The 21,243-nt window shown below is 44.8% G+C and overlaps 1 protein-coding gene across 2 annotated transcripts; it reads right to left on the minus strand.

Moving 5' to 3' along the window:
- Positions 1 to 1,274: 1,274 nt before the first annotated feature.
- On the minus strand, positions 1,275 to 19,346 carry LOC134046294 (hexokinase HKDC1-like). Of its 2 annotated transcripts, XM_062496629.1 has the most exons (18): positions 19,284 to 19,346; positions 15,815 to 15,977; positions 12,523 to 12,671; positions 12,324 to 12,443; positions 11,451 to 11,546; positions 10,528 to 10,627; positions 9,743 to 9,926; positions 9,277 to 9,432; positions 8,325 to 8,558; positions 7,261 to 7,565; positions 6,823 to 6,971; positions 6,614 to 6,733; positions 4,979 to 5,074; positions 4,786 to 4,885; positions 4,044 to 4,227; positions 3,221 to 3,376; positions 2,314 to 2,547; positions 1,275 to 1,735 (listed from the first exon to the last, which is right to left on the minus strand). In XM_062496629.1, exons 1-18 carry the CDS (start codon positions 19,344 to 19,346, stop codon positions 1,591 to 1,593), a joined length of 2,754 nt encoding a protein of 917 aa, XP_062352613.1. In that variant the 3' UTR covers positions 1,275 to 1,590. The 2 variants fall into 2 exon arrangements, with proteins under 2 accessions (XP_062352613.1, XP_062352614.1); XM_062496630.1 differs by lacking the exon at positions 11,451 to 11,546.
- Positions 19,347 to 21,243: the final 1,897 nt, after the last annotated feature.

Raw genomic sequence — 21,243 nt, forward strand, 5'->3', positions numbered from 1 at the left:
TCCAAACTGCTTGGTACAGTGAGCTCAGTACCACGAGGAATTCCTTCAGAAGTGAAAATTATTCCTAAGTATCTTCTACCCATCCAGTAACTCCAACACAGACACAGAGCTGTTGACACATTTTGTTTTTTCTTAAAAAAAAAAAACCCTACAAAACAGCAAAAGTCTGTAGCTTCCAATTTTGAATTTGTGATTGCTAAATTTAAACCCCGTGGCAGCCTTGTTACAGATTATTACATAAAGCAAACTGCTTATCCCCCTGCACCACAGTTATTTTTTGACCTACCTAGGCTTAAAGCACATTTCTTGGCCCCACTTTCTGCTGTCAGCCCACAAGGAAACAAATACCCACAAAGAGAGGATTAAAAGAGATAGGAATACTTGGGAACAGGCAGGACACAGGTTTGCTGCTTCTCTGTACCATATTATTGTTTTGGTTTGTTCTGGGTAAATCAGGTGAGGGACATTTGGTCACACAAGGTCATGAGTTCTGTCTACAAACAGCCTTTACAATCACTGAAGTGCTGCTGAATACTCTTACAGATTTAGATTTAAAGAAAGGTTTAGGTTTTAAGAAAGCTCCCACTTGCCTGCATGTTCTTCCCACAGCTCAGAAGATGCACTGGACAGAGAAGCAAAGGTTCACAACAGCACAGGTTTATTTACAAGCAGACTACAAACAGGCAGAGCAGCAGGCAACAGAAAATGAAAACCAAGGATAAAGTCCTTTGCACAAAATGGAAACCATTCTCTCAGGAATATGCAAGAAGATAACAGAGGGAAAACAAAGAGTAGACTTTCAGAAATTCAGGTGAATTTTTTTTCCCCTCTAAACAGCAATTTTGGAGGCCTGTTTGATACCCTCTATGTAGCCCTGACACACACATTGCAGCTCCTTCTACATTCTCTCTTTCATTCAGTACCAAAAGAATCAGTCACAGTCAGAATCCATCCAGCATTGCTTTGGCTTTATGTGACTCAGATGCACTGACTTATTTTGACACAAAGTGATATTCTGTGGAATCACATTTTTTTTCCTTTACATTACACCTGAAACCAGTGCAGCAGTTGGGGGGAGAGCATCACTGACCAAAGTCCATTAATTTATTTCAGCTGTAAATTTATTGTAAAACCTGTGAAGCACTGAACAAATACACCCACTAGGTAAGATGCAACATCAGAATCTCAATATTCTTTGAGGTAGGCCAAGACAAAACTAAGCACACTAATCCTAAGAAACTGGTGATGAACTCGGTTGTGGTGCAGTAGCTTAATTAAGATGTTGTAAAAAGGAACATTTTGTTTGGTTTGGTTTGTTTTCACTCTCCCATGTGCATTAGAGATCCATGGCAGGAAGTACAGAACTGAGTAGACTGTGGTATGCCGAGACATAATGCCAGCAGGGAGCAGAAACACCTAATCCAAATTACCCAAGGACAAAAATCCACAATCTTTGTTGGCCAAAATCAGCTGCTCCCCCCCAAAAAAGGTACCTGTGTACTGGTGTCTGGCAAAGCTATCCTGAATCACCACTCAGCAAATCCCTACTGCACACGCCTGGCAGGGCTGAAATTACTTGACCACTCATTTCTACTTCTGTCCAACATTATGCAATCTTTTTGCAACTGCAGTAATGAGGGCAGCTCCCTTCCCACTTCCATCTTCAGAAAGCATGAAAGTCACATCACACTGAGGTGCCAGCTCCTTCACGGTTTCCTGCAGGACCGTGGAAAAACTGAAAGGGAAATGGAGAGAAGAAAAAAACATTTCAGAAGCTGCTTTCTGGTCTGAGATCTTTGGATTCACCTATAAGCAAGGAACCATAACCTCAACCATTGCTTTCTTTTACTTTTTCTCCTGTTCATGAAAGAGATTTCTGTACACAAACAGATTCTAATTTTTATCTCTCCACTTGAGTTTTGTTCAGCATGATGCTTGCTACACACTGCCCACATCCCCAGAGATCATTAAGAAGATTCTCTTCTCCCAGCTCAAAAGTTAATGCATCTATTTCTAGACCTTGCTCATAGAATACTGACCCAACTCCAAAAACTCAAGACAGCTTCCCATCTGGGAGACTCATATATTGTAGAAATCTGCCAAAACACTGGAAAGTAAGTGTGAGGTTCACTCAACAACCCGGAGAAAAGAGCCTCCCAGTGGTAACTGGAGCTGACTTTACATTTTAAGATCCTACGGCTATGAAAGGCAAATGACAAAATGCAGGGAAATGTGTTTTTAATCATCTCAGCAGAAAGCTTGGTATGTTTTCACAGTGCAAACGAGCCAACAGCAAAGGGAAGTGGCACTCACTGTGGATGGAGCTTGTACAGAGTCCCATCTACTCCAACGGTGATTTGCAAGCGCTCCACACCTCGGTTCTCCCTCTTCTTCTCCACAATAGCAGCCAGCCCTGCCCCACAGAGCCGGGCAGCTCTTCTGGAAACAACTCCACACACCTCCTTGACAATGATGCTGTCCTCACAGGTGCTGTCCAGGCCCAGCTGCTGCAGGATGTGCCGCACTTGGAGGAGGGCGAGCCGGTCACTGCGCACGGGGAAGCACACGGAGCAGCAGGGGTGTTAGGGAAAGCTCCAGAGCTCACACACATGTGGCCCAAAGGAAAGGGGGCCATTTCAGCTCTTTTAAGGCTGAATTCTGTCTGAATTCAGATGGAAAAGTTGCTCCTGCCATGCCCTTTGCCATGTTAGGCTGCATCTCCTAGGTATGAACAGTAACTCCCAAAGCCATGAGGGAGCAGAGCCAGATCAGCTGTGATCCTGGGATCTATTACTTTAGATCTCAAGGCTGAGACACTCCTTTCAGGGATTACCACAGCAGAAAGAGCTTCAAACAACCTAGAGACCATTGCAGTCAGGCACAGAATATATTATAGCTAAGCACATATTCACTGACTTCTCACTTTCTTAAGCAGGATTTTAAGTCCCACATGAAGCAGTTTGATGACTAAGGCATCTGAGATAACCCAGTTGTGTGGACAGGAAATAATTATTCATATAATTACAAAACAATTCTGTAACTCCCCCAGTCACTTAATTTTTAATTGTTATTCTGGAAGGTGAGGAATGCACAAAGAAGAAAACTATGACTTAATTGACTTCTTGAAGGAAAGGGCTCCACACCCTTGCAAAAGACTGTTTTCTAGGTGTCCCAGAGGACTTTAAACCTATGTAAATCCATGTAAATCTAACAACTTTACCTCTCAATCTGAGACAGAAATTTTGTTTCAAATATGCCTCTTTTCCTGAGTGATTCCGAAATGTGTCCTCTGAACAGCAGCCCTTGTTTGGTTAAGTCAATCAAGATTTGCCTTACTATTTCACCTAGGTACATTCCACTGGTCATTTTTTCATACCTGTTGGGTCAAAAGAGGAATAAAAATGTTCATTTAAAGAGAAGGCTCTGTTCAGCATGAGTGGTATGCACATGCCCCACGAACTCCAAAAAAAGCAGTCCAAGCTTGCAGAGCAGTAGCCATTAAACTCCATTTTTCAATCAGCAAAAATCTGTTGCATTGACTTCAAGTGCAAACATTAATTACAATATATATACCTATGCCAAATGGTAACAGAAGCTGTAAAAAGCCCTTGCAATATTAAACAGAATATGAAGCCAGAGTCCACACTCAAGTGAAACTCCTCCCTGTCCCTGCATGCCTTCACCAGTGAGTCACACCTAATCAATACTGTCTTGACCCAACAAAGAACAGTCAAGTTCAGCTTATGGTCTTGCTTGAGTTGTATTTTGCCTTTGAAAACATCACCCTTTGTTCCTAGGAGGAACAAAGCCCGGCCTAGACTTTGCAGGGAAATCTTGAAAACAGTCCTGTGGTAAAAACGTACATCTTTGTTTTTTTTGTTTTTTTGTTTTTTTTATAGCTAGGTTACTTACCAAGCAATGAAAGAAATGCAATATTAAAATTTCCTTGGATTATTCATTTATTATGCACATTTTTAAAGGCAGCCAGTGTCACTTGAAGACTGACTTCATGAGGCTCTTGGCATCAGGACCACCATGTTTACCTCTGTTTCCCTGGGTTTAGTGAGCCTTCATCTACTTCTATATCATATTTTGTCCTGATGTGATCAATGCAGCCATTGTCACCAAACGCTCCCCATTCTGTATTAATGCACATTTTTCCTTCATTCCCTTCCACTATTTCTATGTTTTTCATGTCCTCCATGTAGCAAACATTGCTGCCTGTTCCTAGAAGGGAAGAAATTACAAGACTTCAGCTGGAAAAGTGAAGCAGCACCAGAAACTTATGGAAGATGATTGCAGTGTTCATCTTAAAGTTCTCTTTGCCATATCTCAAATTTCAAAATCCCTTCCAACATAGGCCATTCTATGATTCTATGCTTAGACATATTTCTGGATCAAAACTTCGGGGAACCTAAAAAAGCCCAATTCATTCAGATTTTTTAATAATATTTTCTTGTTCCATGGTCTATGACCTGGCTACACAGTAACTATAAAATGCACTTGTCAAAACAAGAATTCATGCTCTCTCTGCTTGCATTTTTTTACCCTGACTACACTTGTTTGGCACCATCAGAGATATGATCAAAAGTCCAACAGGTTCAGGGACTTATCTGCTAAAGATGTTAAGTTTCCTGCTGAATACCACACAAATCTGCCAAGAACCCCAAGCAACTAATAACATCATATATCAAACTCAGATAAAAGGTGCTGGTTTAGAGATCCCAAAGCCCAGCTCTGCATAGGTGCTTCATTCTCACAGTGGTCACTTGACCATCACTGTACCTGCAATAAGGCCAATCTCACAGTTTGGATCCTCATATCCACAAGTCATCATGGTCCCAACAGTGTCATTCACCACTGCTACAATGTCCAAGTCAAACTCCTAAAACATGAGTCACAATCAGTAGTCAGGAATGCCAGAGGAAGAATGAGGGTGCATTAAATACACCGAAATGAGCAGAAAAAAATAGCTCACATTTCTTCTCCTGATGGCCTCTCTTAGCATATCAACAACATCTTCCCCCTCACAGTCTGTTGCCTTGAATCCTTTTGTCCATCCCACAAGTGTTCCCTGAAACAGAAAAGAAAGAAAGTCATAAGTGCAAACAAAGAGCAGACTGTACATTGCAAGCATCAGCTTTTTCTTGCCTCCCACCCCAATGCTTTTTTTTTTTTCCATTTTTTTTTCCCAAATAATGTATTTCCCTGGACAGGTTACTGTGGGTGTCCAGTGCAGGTTGTGCACGTGAATCTTTGTTACTCATCTGCTGATGACAGTGGCTCCAAGTTTACTCAGCTTTTTATCAAGGCACTGCACTCAGTACCTTCTAAATCTCATTTAGAAAACATCATCTCACCTCCTGTGCATTCTATTACCTCTGAGGGAAAGACTGCAAAAAAAACTACTATTGCCGTAAATCACTAAGCACCCATCAAACATTAATGAACATCTACTGTTAATTTTTAGTTCATTCACTGAAGGATATTTGGTATGATCTCACAACTCCAGGAAATATGAATTTGCTTCTTTTCAGACAATGACCTGGCCTGACAAAAGTTGATTTTCAAGTCAGATAAAGTAATTAGCTTTACACTCCCTAAGTAGCTCTAGACTGTCTGTCCAAATAAGAAAAAAGGAAAAACTAGTAGAAGACAACTGGGAGGAAAAGCTGATACTAAGAAACATCCTGAAGTTCTAGCAGTACAGTAAAAGACCAAACACACAGAGCAACATATTATGGAACCCTGACACACATGTGTCTCAGTTTGCCCCCAACACTGCAATTTGCTTCCTAATAATTTGCCAAGACTTAAATGCTATGCTGTGGGTTTAGAATGCATATGAATTAATATCTCCACAAAAGGCCAAGTCCTACTGCTTTATTCTCAGCTGTGAGCTGAAAACTGAGATAGAGCAGACTAGCTTCCAGGCTTAAAAGCTATTGTGAACCCCATCAGGACATAAAAACATTCAATAAAATAGCAGACTCTCATTTCTCCAATATCCTACATATATGACTGGAACTAAGCAGCACAACATTCCCTGCCCCTCTTGGAAATTCATAAAAATAATCTTTTCTTACATAACATCTGAAAAGATAAAAGATATCCATCAAAAAGCCAACTCTTCCAAGCTGAACAAGTGAGTTCAGGTCTGTCCACTGACACTCAACAAAAAGAAGCTAATATAGTGCAGAAGTTATAGTGCAGCACAGCTTGGAAAAAAAACCTGGGATTGTACCTTAGCAAGCAGAAGGAGCCATTTGGTGTCTCTTATCACAGAAGAGTTAAAGCAGCATAAGAAGATTCCTGGGTTATTAAAAATATTCTTGGGTTATTAAAAATATGCACTTCATCTTGCTGTAATGAGGGCTTAATCTTTATAGAACAAAAGCAAATCATGTCCACCACTTACCAGAGAGAAGTGAAAGTTCCGCCTCCCACAGGCAGAGCAGTAACACAGGATGGTAACTTTCTCATGAAACACAACTAATTTGCAAAGCAAAGTCATAAATTCTTCAAAACAACAAGTCACCCTTGCCCAAAATGATGTCATGTACCAAGCAGATGCAGAGCTGCCATGTGACCCATTCTGTGCTGCACTTCTTACCTTGTCAATGCTGGCTTGCCTGCAGGGGAAGGAGAAGGTGAAGCCCAGAGGAAGCCGAGCACCTTTAATCCCCATATACTCCAGAAACTCAGCTATGCACTGGACAATATGGTCAAAGAGCTGGAAGGAAAGAAGAAGCATATAAATCTCACAAGTAATCCCATACAAAAGGCCTTGGATGGATCAGTTAGACAGTCATTTCAGATTACCTCTTCTCCTGTCCCTTGCATGATCTCCAAAGGAATAGCAAAGATTTTGTTATACATTTGCACTGATCTTTTTCTCCCGCTTTTGATTTTGACCAGCAGAACCCTGAAATTTGTGCCACCAAGATCGAGGGCGAGGAACTTCCCTTTCTCTGAAGGAGAAGAAAAGTATTTTGTTTTGATACTTCTAGCAGCACATTTGACAGTCAGAATGACGTACCGACAACAGCACGCTTGATTTATCCATGGGGATAAATCAGCATGGGGCTGAAGATAACAGATAACATAGAGCAGGAAGCACCAGTTTGACAACATAAATCTCCCCGGCATGTGCCAAATTAATTAGCACATTCCCTGTACCCCCCCACCTTCCCCCCCCAAAAAAAAAACAGACAAGCAACTTTGCTGAACCACCTCCAGGTTATCAGGAACCAACTTCACCTGTTCCATCTGGCGTCCCACAGACGTACGTGGGCAGCATCTTCACGGTGGCCTTGGCTTGCGTCTCCCTCTTGAGCCCGTACTCCAGCTCAGCCCTCATTTTGTCCCTCACCTCTCGGAGGGTGCCCGGGGGCAGCAGGAAGGGCGCGAGCGCGGCGTCGACGCGGCGGCGCTGGGCAGCCAACCTGCGTGCCACGGCCGTGACCACGGCGGCCCCCCGGCCGCTGCCGCCCTCCGACAGCAGGAACCGCACGTCGCACGTGGGCACCAGCCTCCTCACCACCTTGTGCAGGCGCTTGGCATACCTGGCAAGGACACAGAGGTTTCTTCAGGCTCCCGCAGGGCCTTTCGTCTCCACCTGCAATCAGAGCTCCGAGCAGTTTAGGAGAGGAGTTGGAGGAAGTTGTCGGTTTGGGAAAGCACAGGTTCGAAAACAGGGAAGGTGTGGAGGGAGAGGGAAGGTGTGGAGGGAGAGGGAAGGTGTGGAGGGAGAGGGAAGGTGTGGAGGGAGAGGGAAGGTGTGGAGGGAGAGGGAAGGTGTGGAGGGAGAGGGAAGGTGTGGAGGGAGAGGGAAGGTGTGGAGGGAGAGGGAAGGTGTGGAGGGAGAGGGAAGGTGTGGAGGGAGAGGGAAGGTGTGGAGGGAGAGGGAAGGTGTGGAGGGAGAGGGAAGGTGTGGAGGGAGAGGGAAGGTGTGGAGGGAGAGGGAAGGTATGGAGGGAGAGGGAAGGTGTGGAGGGAGAGGGAAGGGAAGAAAGAATGAAAGAATGAAAAGAACGAAAGAACAAAGGAACAGAAAAAATCCACAGTGAACTGCAAGCGTCATAGAGGCCCAGGAGTCACTTGAGAAATCAACTGCATTTCCTCCAACACCATTATTCCAGGGGTCATGTTTGTCCCAACCCACTCCAAATTCTAAAGCTCCTGGGACAGCTCTGCAATAACCAAGTCAGTCAGACCTCACCCCAAAGCTGAAGCAAAACTGGCAGCTCTCTGAAAGGCCACACACATGCAGATGGAGACTCTTAGCAACAGCAACAATTATCAAACCCTCTTTAGTTACTCACTTGGGGTGGGTTTTGTAGAGTCCCCCATCAATCCCAACAGTGGTTCGCATCCTCAGCAGCTTTTTGTTCTCCCTGAGCCGGGTCAGGATGGCTGCCAAGGCGGCGGCACAGAGGTTGGCCGAGCGGAAGGAAACGATGGTGCAGACGTGCTGAACAGCAACGCAGTCCTCCTCAGAGGGAAACAGGTTCAGCTCCATAAGGATCTCTTTTGTGTTGCTCAGACCTTCCTTGTACCTAACCCCAAAACAAAGGGATACTCCACCAAATGCAGAAACGTGTAAATCAATACCCTGGCTCAAGAAGAAATGAGAGGAGACCAGGGCACAACCTATCAAACAGCATCATAGTTGGTTCACATTAACCAGTGATGTGTTTCCCCACAGCATTCCCAAAGGTACCCAGGGGAAGACAGGCTGCTTCCTGGGGTTCAGCATTTGGTGAGACCAATCAGCTAGTCAAGAAGAGAATGTGATAAAACAGTCCAAAGAAGAAGAGCACAAGAATTGATATACAGCTTCACTCAATACGTCAAAGAAAATAATTCCTGGAGTGACAGTTAGGACCAGAATTCCTCTTCAAAACACCAGAATCCAAGTTTTCCACGCAGTCATCCATTATCTGAACTATAATCTCCACAGCCCCAGTATTCCCACATCAGAGAGACTGAAAACTGCAGCAATCATCTCACACACTCAGGCCCCGAGAGGGGCTATTTAAACAACCTGAATCTGGGATGTTTACCAATACACTTGCTACTGTGGTACTTTGCTAAAACTATCTTACACCCATTCCTACTTACAGAAAGGTCAACTTCTCTCCTAGGCAAAAGCAAAATCAAGATGAACAGTCCAGCATTGTTCCCAGCACCCACAGATTTTAATTACACTTTCATTATCACTGCTGTGCTAGTGAAAGACTAACTTTGAGAGTGGCTACCCTTACAAGTTCTTACTTTTCCATTGCAGACACGTGTTTCATTTCAATCTTGCCCTTAGTAAGCAGAGCTGTTGACACTTTCCCATTGAAGAGCAGACCTTCCTTTGTCATTTTTAGGAGAATCAGTCTTACAAGTTCCCCCAAATACAGGCTGCTGATCATCTTCTCAAACCTGGAATAGAGCACAGGAAAGATTTCAGGTGTTCACCAGCACCTCTCTTTAGCCCTCCACAGAATCACACCAGGGCCACCGCCTGGTTTTAACAACACATGAGCAACCGTAGCAGCAATCCCTGGTCCAGAGGCAGGGAGGTGTGGAAGGTGCTCGCCCTTCCCAGAAGGGAAAGATCTGGATTAGACAGAACCAGCATCGAGTCATCTCAGGTTCACTTAAGAGAATTCCTGTTCCAAAGAGGCTCTTGGCAAACACTGGAAAAGCACTCTGAGAACTCGGGCTGCAAGTCAGTCAGGGATTCACTTACAATTGTTTTCCAGGATTGAGAGATCCCAGATCCAGCTCCCGATCAAACTCAGTGCGGAGGTCATCCAAAGCACCGTCATCTCCAAAGGCCCCCCATTCTGTGTTGATGCACATCCTGCCTTCATCCCCTTCCACCAGGCTGATGTGCCTCATCTCCTCCATGTAGCAAGCATTGGTGCCAGTCCCTGTGGGTATTGGATAAACTACTGTTTGTTCCACATCTTTGGTAATAAGTCAGTATATTGTCTTTGGAAGAAAATACAAATAACACTGTGGCACAGGATGCTAATATAGGCCACCTGCACCTGTGAAATCACCATTTCACAGTGAATGAAAAAAACCCCACTGAAATTATTCCAAGGCATGACTTGTTTAAAAACTTTTTTTTTCCCTTTTTCAAATGTACTTCTGTGCGCCTAATAAAAGGCATCATGGTGCATGAAATGGAGAAACTCTGGAAAGCATAGCTGGTACTAACTACCAGACGTGAGGGGAATTCAGCTTTCTCTGGACAGACACAGTAATTTTCTAGACAGTCAGCAGAAAAGTTTAGTATGCTGGTCACAACTGAGCCCAGACAAAATGGGGTCTGGTGTTTGATGGCAATGTGATCAGCATAAAAGCAGCTGCTTTACAGAAGGCAGCCAGGCTTGAAAATCCAACCACTGTTTTTTCCATTTTCTTTCTGCTCTTTCCTGTATTGTGAAACTCCCTCCTGCTTCATATTTGCAGTGATGCAACAAATGAGATGGAAAAAACCCCTTCATGGTGAACAGAAAAAATTACCAATTATGAGTCCAACTTCACAGCGCTGGTCATCATATCCACAAGTCATCATGGTTCCCACCGTGTCATTGACCAGTGCCAAAACATCAACATCTATGTCCTAATAGCATAAAGATGAATGATTATCAGGGAAAAAAGCTCAGAAGGCCTCCTGTGTGATAAAGCATAGGCATGCAGGCATACTCCCTGGGTTGTATTTTGAAGGCCTCATTCAGGAAAACTCCTGGGTTGGAAGACACTACTTCCTTTTACATCACTCTTCCCACAGCCCTGTAAAGTTACAAATATCTCTGAATCCTCAGGTGTCCCACCAGCCTCTTTGCTTGAAGGATTTTTTTTTCCCCCAACACCACCTCATTTGCCAGAAGTGTGACATGTTATTGGTGTGAGTGTTGGGATGCTGTGCTGACAGGCTGTGTGAAAGGATAACATCCTACCTCCTGAGCAGAGCCCACCAAATGGGACAGAAAACACACATAAATGCAGCTACAGCTGTGCAGCAATACCACACTCAGGTAGAAAGTCCTTCCATCAAGGCTGTGCAGCTTCCTCCTTACAAAGTCATCAAGATATGGAAAGATGCCTTGTATCTCCTGGCTGGTGTTACCAATAGCACCAAACATGAAAAGCAAGGCTTTCCAAAGTATTTAAAAACAGCGTTATTCAAAAGCTAGATGATAGTTCAAGGGCAGATTTAGTCACGTCTTACTGCTGACCTTAAAAATTGTGATCAATGGTTCCATCCTACGGACTGAGGTGGACAGGCAAGCCCTGAGAGAGTTAAGTGTGCCAATCTGAGATGACAGTTTCTCCCTACCAACCTTCATCCCACAAGCCAGGCTGTGAAACACAGTGTGTAAAATTACTGAGTGAAATTACTGAGGCCACTCAGCTTCTTCAGCCCCTGCAGCTACAGAACTTGCCTTGTGCTTCTGGAGGGCCTTGCGCAGAGAGCTGACCACGTCTGTGTCCTGAACTCCTCTGACCCTGAAGTGTTTTGTCCATGCTAGAAGAACCCCCTGAAAAGCAACAGTGCAGTGACCCAAAAGCACACAAACCACAAAGCCAGGCAAGACTAAAGAGTGTGGAGAAGTCCACTATGTCTCTCCACATGTTAAAACTGAGCAAAAACAAGTCAGACCAGAACATCTAAACTTGAAGTAAGCCTGTAAGTACCAACACAACTAAAAAGTTACAGTCATAAAGTCTCAATTCTGTAAATGTTTCTCCCTGTACTTCATTTAATGCACATGTGGCTTTCCTATGCCAACCACAATCTAAAAGCATTAAGGAAAAAGCATTTGCAGGACTGGAATGAACCCAAAGACTTCTAGAAATAAGAGAGGCTAGAATGAGAGAACACAAAATAACTGCAACCAGCCCTTCATTTCCCCAAGAGGTGTCTCAAGCAGCTCAGCTACAGGTATTTCCTATTCAGAATCAACTGTAAATAAATAAAAAAAACCTGAGAGTGATCAAAAAAATAAAGATGCTTCAGGACACAGAAGTCTATTTCTAGCAGTGTTAATACAGGGGCACATGGTTCCTGTGGAATTGGGTACTGATAAAGCAATAAAATAGCTTTTGCTTAAAGATCATGCTGCCTTGAGATGAGAAATGAATGGTGGAATGGTAGTCAAGTCTAGTTAAATGCTGGAAGTCACCCATGCCTCCCTTCAGAGAGCTATGTAAACATGACCCCACATAAAAGCCACAGGGTAACACCCACATTCAACAGCTTCTCCAGATTCTGCAAGGAGCTCGGCTTGACAAGAGTATTTCTTTATGCATCTTACCTCTTCCAATTTGGTCTGTTTGCATGGAAAAGAAAACGTAAAGCCAAGAGGCAACTTCTTATGCTTCAGGTTTTTGGTCTCCATGAAGTCTGACAGGCAGTCAGCAACATAATCAAAGAGCTGCCCAAAAAGAGAGGCCAGTTGGGCTGTGTCCTGCAGGCAGGAGCTCCAGCACAGCAGCAGCACAGGAGTGCCCTACCTCGGCTCCGTTCCCCTGTGTGACCTCCTTGTGTGTGGGGTAAAACTTGCTCTCCAGCTGGCTGCTCTGCCTCCCGTCATCAAACACCTTCACCCGGTGAGCACGGAACTGGGAGCCACCGAGGTCCACAGCAAGGAAGTCACCCTTCTCTGCAACACAAGCGGGCAACCATCACTGGGGATGGCCACCAAGCGTGGCTCAGGTGCCAGGCTGATGGCCACAGCCCAGGGCCCTCCCTCAGCCACAGCCTCTCCTGCCCCGCCAAGGCAGATCCTTCTCCTATAATCCTGGGAGCATCAAAAAGACCGACAGCTGGAAACCCTAAGCAAGGCTAGCAGGTCTCCCCTTTTAGCTTGCTGTGTCATAGCTAATTCCATTTTTATTTGGCAGTTTGGGTTTGTCCACCCTGCTCCTTCCACAGCAGCATATTGTCAAGCTGCAGAAGGATGAGCTTTTCAGCAAGCAAGGCCCAAAGCAACTGCAAAGCCAACCAGAGCACATAGTGTCTGCAAAACTGTCACCTGAAATGTGGGACAATCAGAATGTGAGACCTTTACCTGTATCCAGTAGAGGATGCAGGATTTGCAGGCATATGTTAAGACTCAGCTCTACTGCAGAAGTCATATTCCAAGTGGGGCAAAGCTAATTTACTGCCCAAAGTCAGCCAACACCATCCTTTTCAAGTGGTTTTTTTTTGTGTTTCTGTGAAAGTACCATTTTATTTCACAGGCTTGCTCAGACACATACAATTCCAGCAGCAAACCTCAGATGGAAGGACAGTTTGGTCTCACTGCTACAATAAAACAATTGTTTATCCCACACACAGGAAAATGCCCTTCCCAAAAGGAAAACACAGTGGTATGTGCCTAGCCTTGCATGATCTTTGTTCCATAGTCCAAACATGTGATTAAATTTTATTAAATCTTGTCCTGAAAGGGAAGGAAGCAGGAAATTCTACCTGTAATAAATACCATGGTCAGCTATCAAAGGTGAGGAGAGAGACTGGGTTACTCAGTAAACCGTGACATTAGTCAGACCATTAATCCCTAAACAATGAAAAACAGAAGATGCTCTATATGAGTTGTGTCAGGCAGCAACACTGAGGGCACAAGGAAAAAAAAATCCCAAAGTTAATTACTATTGCAAATGGGGAAAAACCATCCAAATTTGAGCTGTTTAAACCTGCTGGAAGTTTTAACCTGTGTGGAAGCAATATAACTGTCTTAGGTTGTAACCCAGGATGTGACCAAAAGTATGTGTTCTATCACCATCTGTTGAAGCCAGGTGGCACAGTGATCTTTATTTCCAGAGGGAGATATTCTCTGCTAATGTGCCATGTGATTAAACCAGGTGAGGCAGTGTTCTTTATCTTTTCCATAACCCATCCTTCCCCCAGGCAGATATCTCCTGTTAATGGGCCACTGAGTCCCAGTGCATGACTGATAAAATTACATCATCCCATTGGGAGATGCTCCACCCAGGGGGAGGAGCCAAGCAATGCCCACCCAGGTAAAATCTGAGATTTGGAACACCAAAGCAGGCTATTTCCACTGGATTCTAGAGAAATACTGAACTTTTCCACATCATCGCTGGACCTTTGGAGGAAAACTGCACCATTCTACAGGAGCACTGCTTAAACTGAACCACATCTGCCATTGCAGGAGGACTGCAACCACCATTTAATGGGACTGCTACCAACACCCTGACTGACTGATGGGGTGTCAGGTTGTATTCTGACCTTGTCAGTGCTTTGGGTTTGCTCTTTGTAATACTGTATTTCTATTTAAATTTTCCTAGTAAAGAACTGTTATTCCTATTCCCATATCTTTGCCTGAGAGCCCCATAATTTCAAAATTATAATAATTTGGAGGGAGGGGGTTTACATTCTCCATTTCAAAGAGAGGCTCCTGCCTTTCTTAGCAGACACCTATCTTTCAAAACAAGACAATAACCAACAAGGATTTTTCAAGAGAGCAAAATCAGAAAAATCAATGTGATACTTAGTAGGCATTGTGTTGATAAGATACAGCCCAGCTTGATGCTGCAGCATGTCCTTGACACATTGGAAAGGCCACGCAGACCAGAAGAGCACTGTCCAACTTTGGCCTTGAGAAACATCCAACTCTTGAAGCACTGATGACACTACATACAATTTTCCAGGTCTCCTGGCCTCCGGGGCTCCCTGCTGTTCCAGGACAGCACCAGAGACCCATGAAACCTCAGGACCAATGACTGTCACTGAGACTGCAAGGGTTAAGGAAGTACTTCATTCTCTTTGATGAAGCTAGCAGCAAAGGAAGAGCACCCTCTTCCATTCAGTCAGCTTGTATATAATTTCTCTCAGATGTGCCTCATTTCAAGGGACTTACCTTCAGATACCTTCTTTATGCCATTAAAGCTGTTATTCCTCATTTAACTGCAAAGAAATTACCATCAGAAGGAATAAAGTCACGTGGAAATAAGGTACAAAGCTAACATTTCAGCTTTCTGCACAGCTGGTTTATGCTGAGTCCTGACCTAGGCCAGACAGTCCTGCACAAATTAACTTGGTTAAACCCAGGAAAAATGTAATTTTCTGTCAGGCTGCACTGCTAGGAGCCAGTGGAGGACTTATTTTGGATGTGCATACTTCTCCAAACAAGATGAGCTTTTAGTTCCTATCTCACATCACATCCTCCCAGAGGGCACTACTGCACTTTCTCCCTCTCTGTTCAAGTCTCAGCTGAAGAAGAGGAGCAGACAATTTCCTGGTAGTCTTCCACCCAGAAGCAGATTTTCCCAAGGGAGAAGGCAAGGAAGGGCAGAAGGGATCACTTCTTGGGGAATTAGAAAAAGCAGTGTGGAGTTTGGGGATCACAGCTCTGAGGATGCCGTGTTGCTGTCACTTGGCAGTTTGAGGGGTTTCACTGCAGTATCCTGCCCTCCCTGTGGCTTCAAGAAGGCCAGGTCACACCACACTGCATTGCAGGCTCTGAGCTGTAGAGGCTGCCCTTGCCATGTCCAGCCACAACTCCTACAGCAAGAGCAGCTTGCACTCAGAACAGATGGGAGAGGCTGTTCCTGAGCACTTCCTAGGTCCTTTCCTCAAACAAGCAGCATTAGGTCAAAATCCACCTGACGCCAGGAAAAAAAAATCACTCTGCCAGCACTCCCCCAGGCTCAATATACACACATGTGCTTTCTCAATGAGACAGACACCAACCCAGAGCCACTGGCCGCCCTGTGTCTGCCGTGAGTACTGGCAGCTCATTTTGCTACAGCAGCAGCGCTGAGCTGGAGCAGGGGGACTTACCTGAGCCATCGGGCAGAGAGCGCACAAATGAGGGCAGCATTTTCACTGTTGCCGTGGGGTTCGTGTCTCTGCCCAGGCCCTTCACCATCTCAGCTTGGAATCGAGCCATCACATCCAGCAAGGCATCATCGGAGAGGCGCAGGTGGTACAGGTACCTGTCAACCTGCAGAGATGGCAGCGGTTACTCAGAGGCAGCTGCTGATTGCTCATTTCATTTCTAACCTCAGCAGCTTCCTGACTGTCAGTGCAAGCTCCAGGTCACCATCAGGACATTGACTCTTCTAAAACAACTTTGTTTGGAAAACGTTTAATGCAGCCTTGGTGAATTACTGCCTAGAAGATGGCCATCTTTTCTTGACGGCTCAGTAACTTGACAATCTGTGTAAGCCCATGAGATTTGCCTGAGACCCTGACAAGCTGTTTTCACAACATCCTCTCCCGCTATAGATGTAATGAACTAGAACTGCAAAGTAGCTCAATCTGGTGAGAATCTGACCTCTCCAAGGCAGGTCCAGAAAATGCCAACAGTTGCCAAGCCTGTCAGCCACAACCCAAAAACATCTAATCAGCTACTGCTTCACTCCACAGACAATTAACTCTGTTGGCACACCAGGCTGGAACTCAAAGCCTTTTTCTCACTCCAGCTCTGCTCTCCATTCTCTTGTGATTCTAGGATTACATCTAAAATACATTTTTGGGTGCAATCAATACCCTTTATTAAAGGTCTGTAACTCACAGAATACATCAAAATAGTAGCCAGTTGAATATAAAAGAATTCAAAAGTATCTATGAAGCAGTTACATTCAGATAAACTGGCAGAGAAGTTAATCAGTGTTTATGAACAGCTTCATCAGGGCAAAGTGAAAGGTTTTTTTCCTTAAGGACCACACGCTGCTGGCACTGGCACATATCTACAGGGCTCTAAGTAGTGTGGCCTAGAAACTACGTAGATGGATACAACAAAGGATTAACACAGAAAAGAAAATTTTTTTTTCTTTTTTTTTCTAGTAGCTTTGTTACTACAGACACTCAGCTCTTGCACCATGGGCTGTGTTGCTAGCGTGCTTTATCTGTTCAGAGCATTTCATCAGTCCCATTTACACAGGGAGGTCTGGAAGGACACAAACCAAGTCCCACCAGCAATATGGCAGGATTTAAAAGGCTGCATTGTTTAAACAGAGGGCAAAGCAGGTTGTAGATAAATTGGTCTCTGCAGCCATTTGGACTGGCCACCTGTTTTAACGAGGCACAAACTCATTACCTATTCACAGTCCCATTTTAAATTGATGGTCAGAAATGGTCACCCACCTGAAAGAGCCAGGATCATGAAAGTCACTCCAGCACTTACTTAACACACACAGAGGAGAAAGTATTAAAATACAGTTGTCCTAGAGCAGCAGCTGCCTTTGGATATAGCTGTGCCTTGAAAAGGCCATTATTCAGGTTTGTGTTTGTAACCCTTGTCTACACAAGCACGTGATTTCCTCTGAGGGTTTTTTGAGGCCCCACCACAATGTAGGATCCATTATCTTAGCCTATGTACCCTTACTGATTTTTTGGAGAAAACACAGTGACTGGAGTCATACAGCATTCATGCCCTCTGACACAGGCCCAAATAGCCTTGTGACAGAAATCCCTGTGGAGGAAAAAGCTCTTAAGAGCAATAAAAATTGCCATGTGTGTTTGCAGAGAACATGCACTAGCTCCCTGCTGCCCACAGACATTGCATTCCCCGCTCTGTTTACATACAAGCATTAGAGCAGACATCCCTCTCCAAGGAACTAGATAAGGCAGAGCTCAGGAGAGTTTGCTGGCTCTCCAACCTGATCTACAACCAGACCAAGGCCCTGCTGTCATAACCATTTACTTGTAAACATGGGAATGGCCAGGCTGTGCTAAACCAAACTGGTTGCCCCCCCCCTCCCATGGCATAGGAACAGTGCCTTGCCTCATTTATGGAAATAGCATTGTTTTCATGGCAGGCAGGCTCTTGGTTTTGCTACCACAGAGTAAATAAGCCTGGGGAGGGAGGTGGGAAGACTTTCCTTCTTTCTAATAAGGGAGAAATCAATTCTGTTCTGTACAGCCTATCCTAGGCTACTTAACAGAGAATTCTGAGGATCATGTGGTTTCTTGCCTTGAGGAAGGGTTGGTTTGTACCTCGAAGAAAGACTTTGATTTTTAAAATGGGTTTGCCAGAATTCCTCTGCTCCCTTGACTCCACTGTCCTCACTCAGCTACAAGCTGGATGTTTCTCTGCAAAGCCCACTACACCCAAGCACTGCTCCACAAGGTCTTTCTCTTTCCTAGTAAAAACAAAGAAGAAATAGTACTGTCTAGATAAGAGATCAGCTCCTCACAGAAGGGGAGGGGCAGCGAGGCCTTTTTCTGATCACATTAAATCCTAGGGATAAAAGGGCTATGACTGAGTCAGAGACATCTGATTGTTGAGATACCAGTACCTCTCTTGGAATGCCTCTCTCCAAAAGAGAATTAATGAAAGAAGTCCTCCTTGGAACAAGTCACTCTATGTTTTGGGTACAGGCATTAGAACATGGGGCTGCTCACTTTGCTGATGAGCTCAGTGATGAAAGCAGATCTGTGTTCCAGGACCTTGGATCTCCCACCACGCATCTGCAGACAGCTCCACCTCCCACCTTTCCAGCCCCTGGCTGGAAAATCAGAGGATGAAGCCTGGCAGCAATGGCCACCTGACAGCACTCAGTGAACACACCAGAAATAGAGGACGTGCAGGAGACATGTCAACAAACCAGAGGACCTCTGACCCATGAAGCTTACAGGTCTTACGTGGTCTTATGATGGACATAAGCCCAAAAACCCTTTTCAGCATGGCCATGAAAGTAAATTAGGGAAGAGCAGCCATTAGGCAGCTCACTCCCAGTACTGACAGCTTCAGATCTGAGCCATCTCGAGCTTTTCCAACTGCAATTAAAGGTCACACCTATAAACATCAGAGTGATTAGCCAGTTTTGGATAACCAGAGAGGAGGCACAGGAATCCCAACACCAGTTGGAAATCTCTCCCGAATCTCAGCAGACCCAGACCAAAGACCAGAGGGGTTTTCCCTATCCCTGCTATGTGACTGACTTCCGATTCCCACTCAGACTGAGAAATCCCATCATTCATGCTACACTTGCAAAGCGACTCAACAACAGTCATCCCTTCTGTCCTCTGGGCTCTACCACGGCATGCCAGGTAAAGCTCAAGCACTTTCCCTTGCTGGAAGAGAATTTGCTGTATTACTGGAAGAGCACTTTAACTGTGCAGGGAAAACCAGACCTATTTTCACACTTGTCAGGTGGTTTAAGGTCTAAATACCTCCTACCCCATTTGTCTGAATGGTTTTAGTGGATAATGCCATTATATGGTCTGCATTACGTACTGCAGACCCTTCCATATCTGGGTAACAGAGTTCTTAAAATAGCAATCAGCTAACGCTGCATCTTACCTTTTTTATTTGGTCCTCTTTTAGCTTTGTGAAATGGAAAGCTAGCAAGTGGACAGCAAACATTTTCTTGAAGCAGACAGATGAGTCAGTAGTGACAGAGCTGCTGTGAATAACTCCAAAGCGATAGATCTTTATTCACGAAGCTGGAGCTAGAGAAACTTCAGCAGAGGCATTTTCCCCAGTGTGGAATAGTGGAGCTCCTGGGAAATTGAGTCCAGAAATAAATCCATCCAGTGTGATCAGGTCAGTGATTAAACTTCTGCCTCTTTGTATCAACCCCCCCCCCCCCCCCATCAACCCAAAGTCCCTCCCTCCCCAGCTACACACTTCATTGTGCCAGAGAGGGCACTTGGAGAGCCGCCAAGCTGAAGGGGAGAAAAATCGATTTTGTTACTGCCCCACTTGGGAATTGTTACCACTTCTCAACGCAGTTGCTACGCAGCCTGCCCCGCTTCATTCCAGGGGCTGACAGGCTCCCACCGCTGCTGCGCGCAGCGCGGCGCTGCAGGGAATCTGCGAACTTAAAAGTTTTAGGATGAGGAGCCTTCTTCCCTCTGCTCAGCGCTCCCACTTGTGAGACAAGCTGTTCTGCGTGAATTAACTTCACTCCAGCTCTGCACAGCGAACCCTTATCTGCAGCTTTGCACCAATTAAGCTTCAGCTGTGTAAAAGAGCAGAGACACACCGACCCCTGCCCCCAGCTGGAATGCCTCTTGTGCAATTCCCAGCAGAGAGGTTTTGGACCCATTCTTCTCCCTTCGCCCAAAGCTTTAGACCAGTGAAGATCCTGCAAAACCTGGGGAGAGGACAGATTTACCTGGCAGGCAGCAGTATGGTATCAGACTGCCCCACTGGGAGCATGCCTTTAACTAGCACCACATAGCAGCTTCCTTACACCATCAGATTTTGGCACAGCCTTTAACCATCAGTCTCAAATTCATTCTGAATACACTGGTGTTTCCAGGATTTTGTCACTGTATCAAGTGATATGGACTGTGGAAACGTCATCAGAAGAAAACTCGGTGAAATGCTGACACAAAGGAGGGAAAAAAAAAAAAAAACAACACCAAAAAAACCCCACAGACCAGGCACTCTCAGGGGGTAATTAGAGGCTCACTCTCAAACTATAGCTACATGCAATGTGTTCCCCCTCCCCAGTTACTGTTCAGCTGAACACAGTTACTGCAGACAATTGTCACCCAAAATTTTGCACAACAAGGTAATAATTAAAAATTATTTTGATAGATTAGAAAAACAGCAGAAGGTGGGAGGGGTGTGCCAAGTAATGTAAGGAAACACAAAGAACTGCTGAAAATTTTCAAGAGATCCAGAGAAGTGCAGGGGCAGCCAGTCAGTAGAAAGCACGTCTGGCTACATCAATTCATAGCCTAGAGTGGACCAAACAACCTCAAGCTATTGCAAAAAGAAAAAAGTACAACAGATCACAGTGGGCTGTCTGTACAGGAGTATAGTCCACAGGCACACAAACCAACACTCAACTCCATACTCAGCACCAGTCTTGGAAAGAGGAGTCTGCCCAGTCCTGTCAGCTATGGCACATCAATAAGGCAGGGATCAGAAAGAGTTAGCTCTGCTGAACATCAGAAGCAGTCACAGGTCACATTTTTCCAGCTTCTGATCACGAGGAAAGACTGAAAGAGCTGAGGGAGGGAAACTCCCTCTGCAGAGACAAATCATACGGAACCTCTGCTAGGACAGGTCCTTCTTTTTCTCCTTCTGCCTTGCATCAAGGATGAGCTCTGGACACTGGGAGTTCCTGCCAGCTCTATTTATTTTCCATTATTCTAGAACAAGAGTAAAGCAGAGTGGCTGAGCAAGTCCATAAATAGGGCTTGTTCTAAAATTAGGCCTTTGACCTTTGAGAGAAAAGAAAGAAGAAAATAAGCCACACTACCAGCCAGAAAGCACGGTTCACTTCTCTTCTATTAATCTTTTAATA

Source organism: Cinclus cinclus, chromosome 7 (genome assembly GCF_963662255.1).
Source record: "Cinclus cinclus chromosome 7, bCinCin1.1, whole genome shotgun sequence".
In the NCBI taxonomy this organism is placed as follows: domain Eukaryota; kingdom Metazoa; phylum Chordata; class Aves; order Passeriformes; family Cinclidae; genus Cinclus; species Cinclus cinclus.

Excerpts from the sequence above, each read along its gene's own strand:
- LOC134046294 (XM_062496629.1), bottom strand. The coding sequence starts at position 19,346 with ATGTTTGCTGTCCACTTGCTAGCTTTCCATTTCACAAAGCTAAAAGAG. Across the intron at positions 9,927-10,527 it reads TGAAGTTGGACTCATAATTG|GGACTGGCACCAATGCTTGC; the intron begins GTAATTTTTTCT and ends CAATACCCACAG. Across the intron at positions 1,736-2,313 it reads CTGTACAAGCTCCATCCACA|TTTTTCCACGGTCCTGCAGG; the intron begins GTGAGTGCCACT and ends TTTCCCTTTCAG.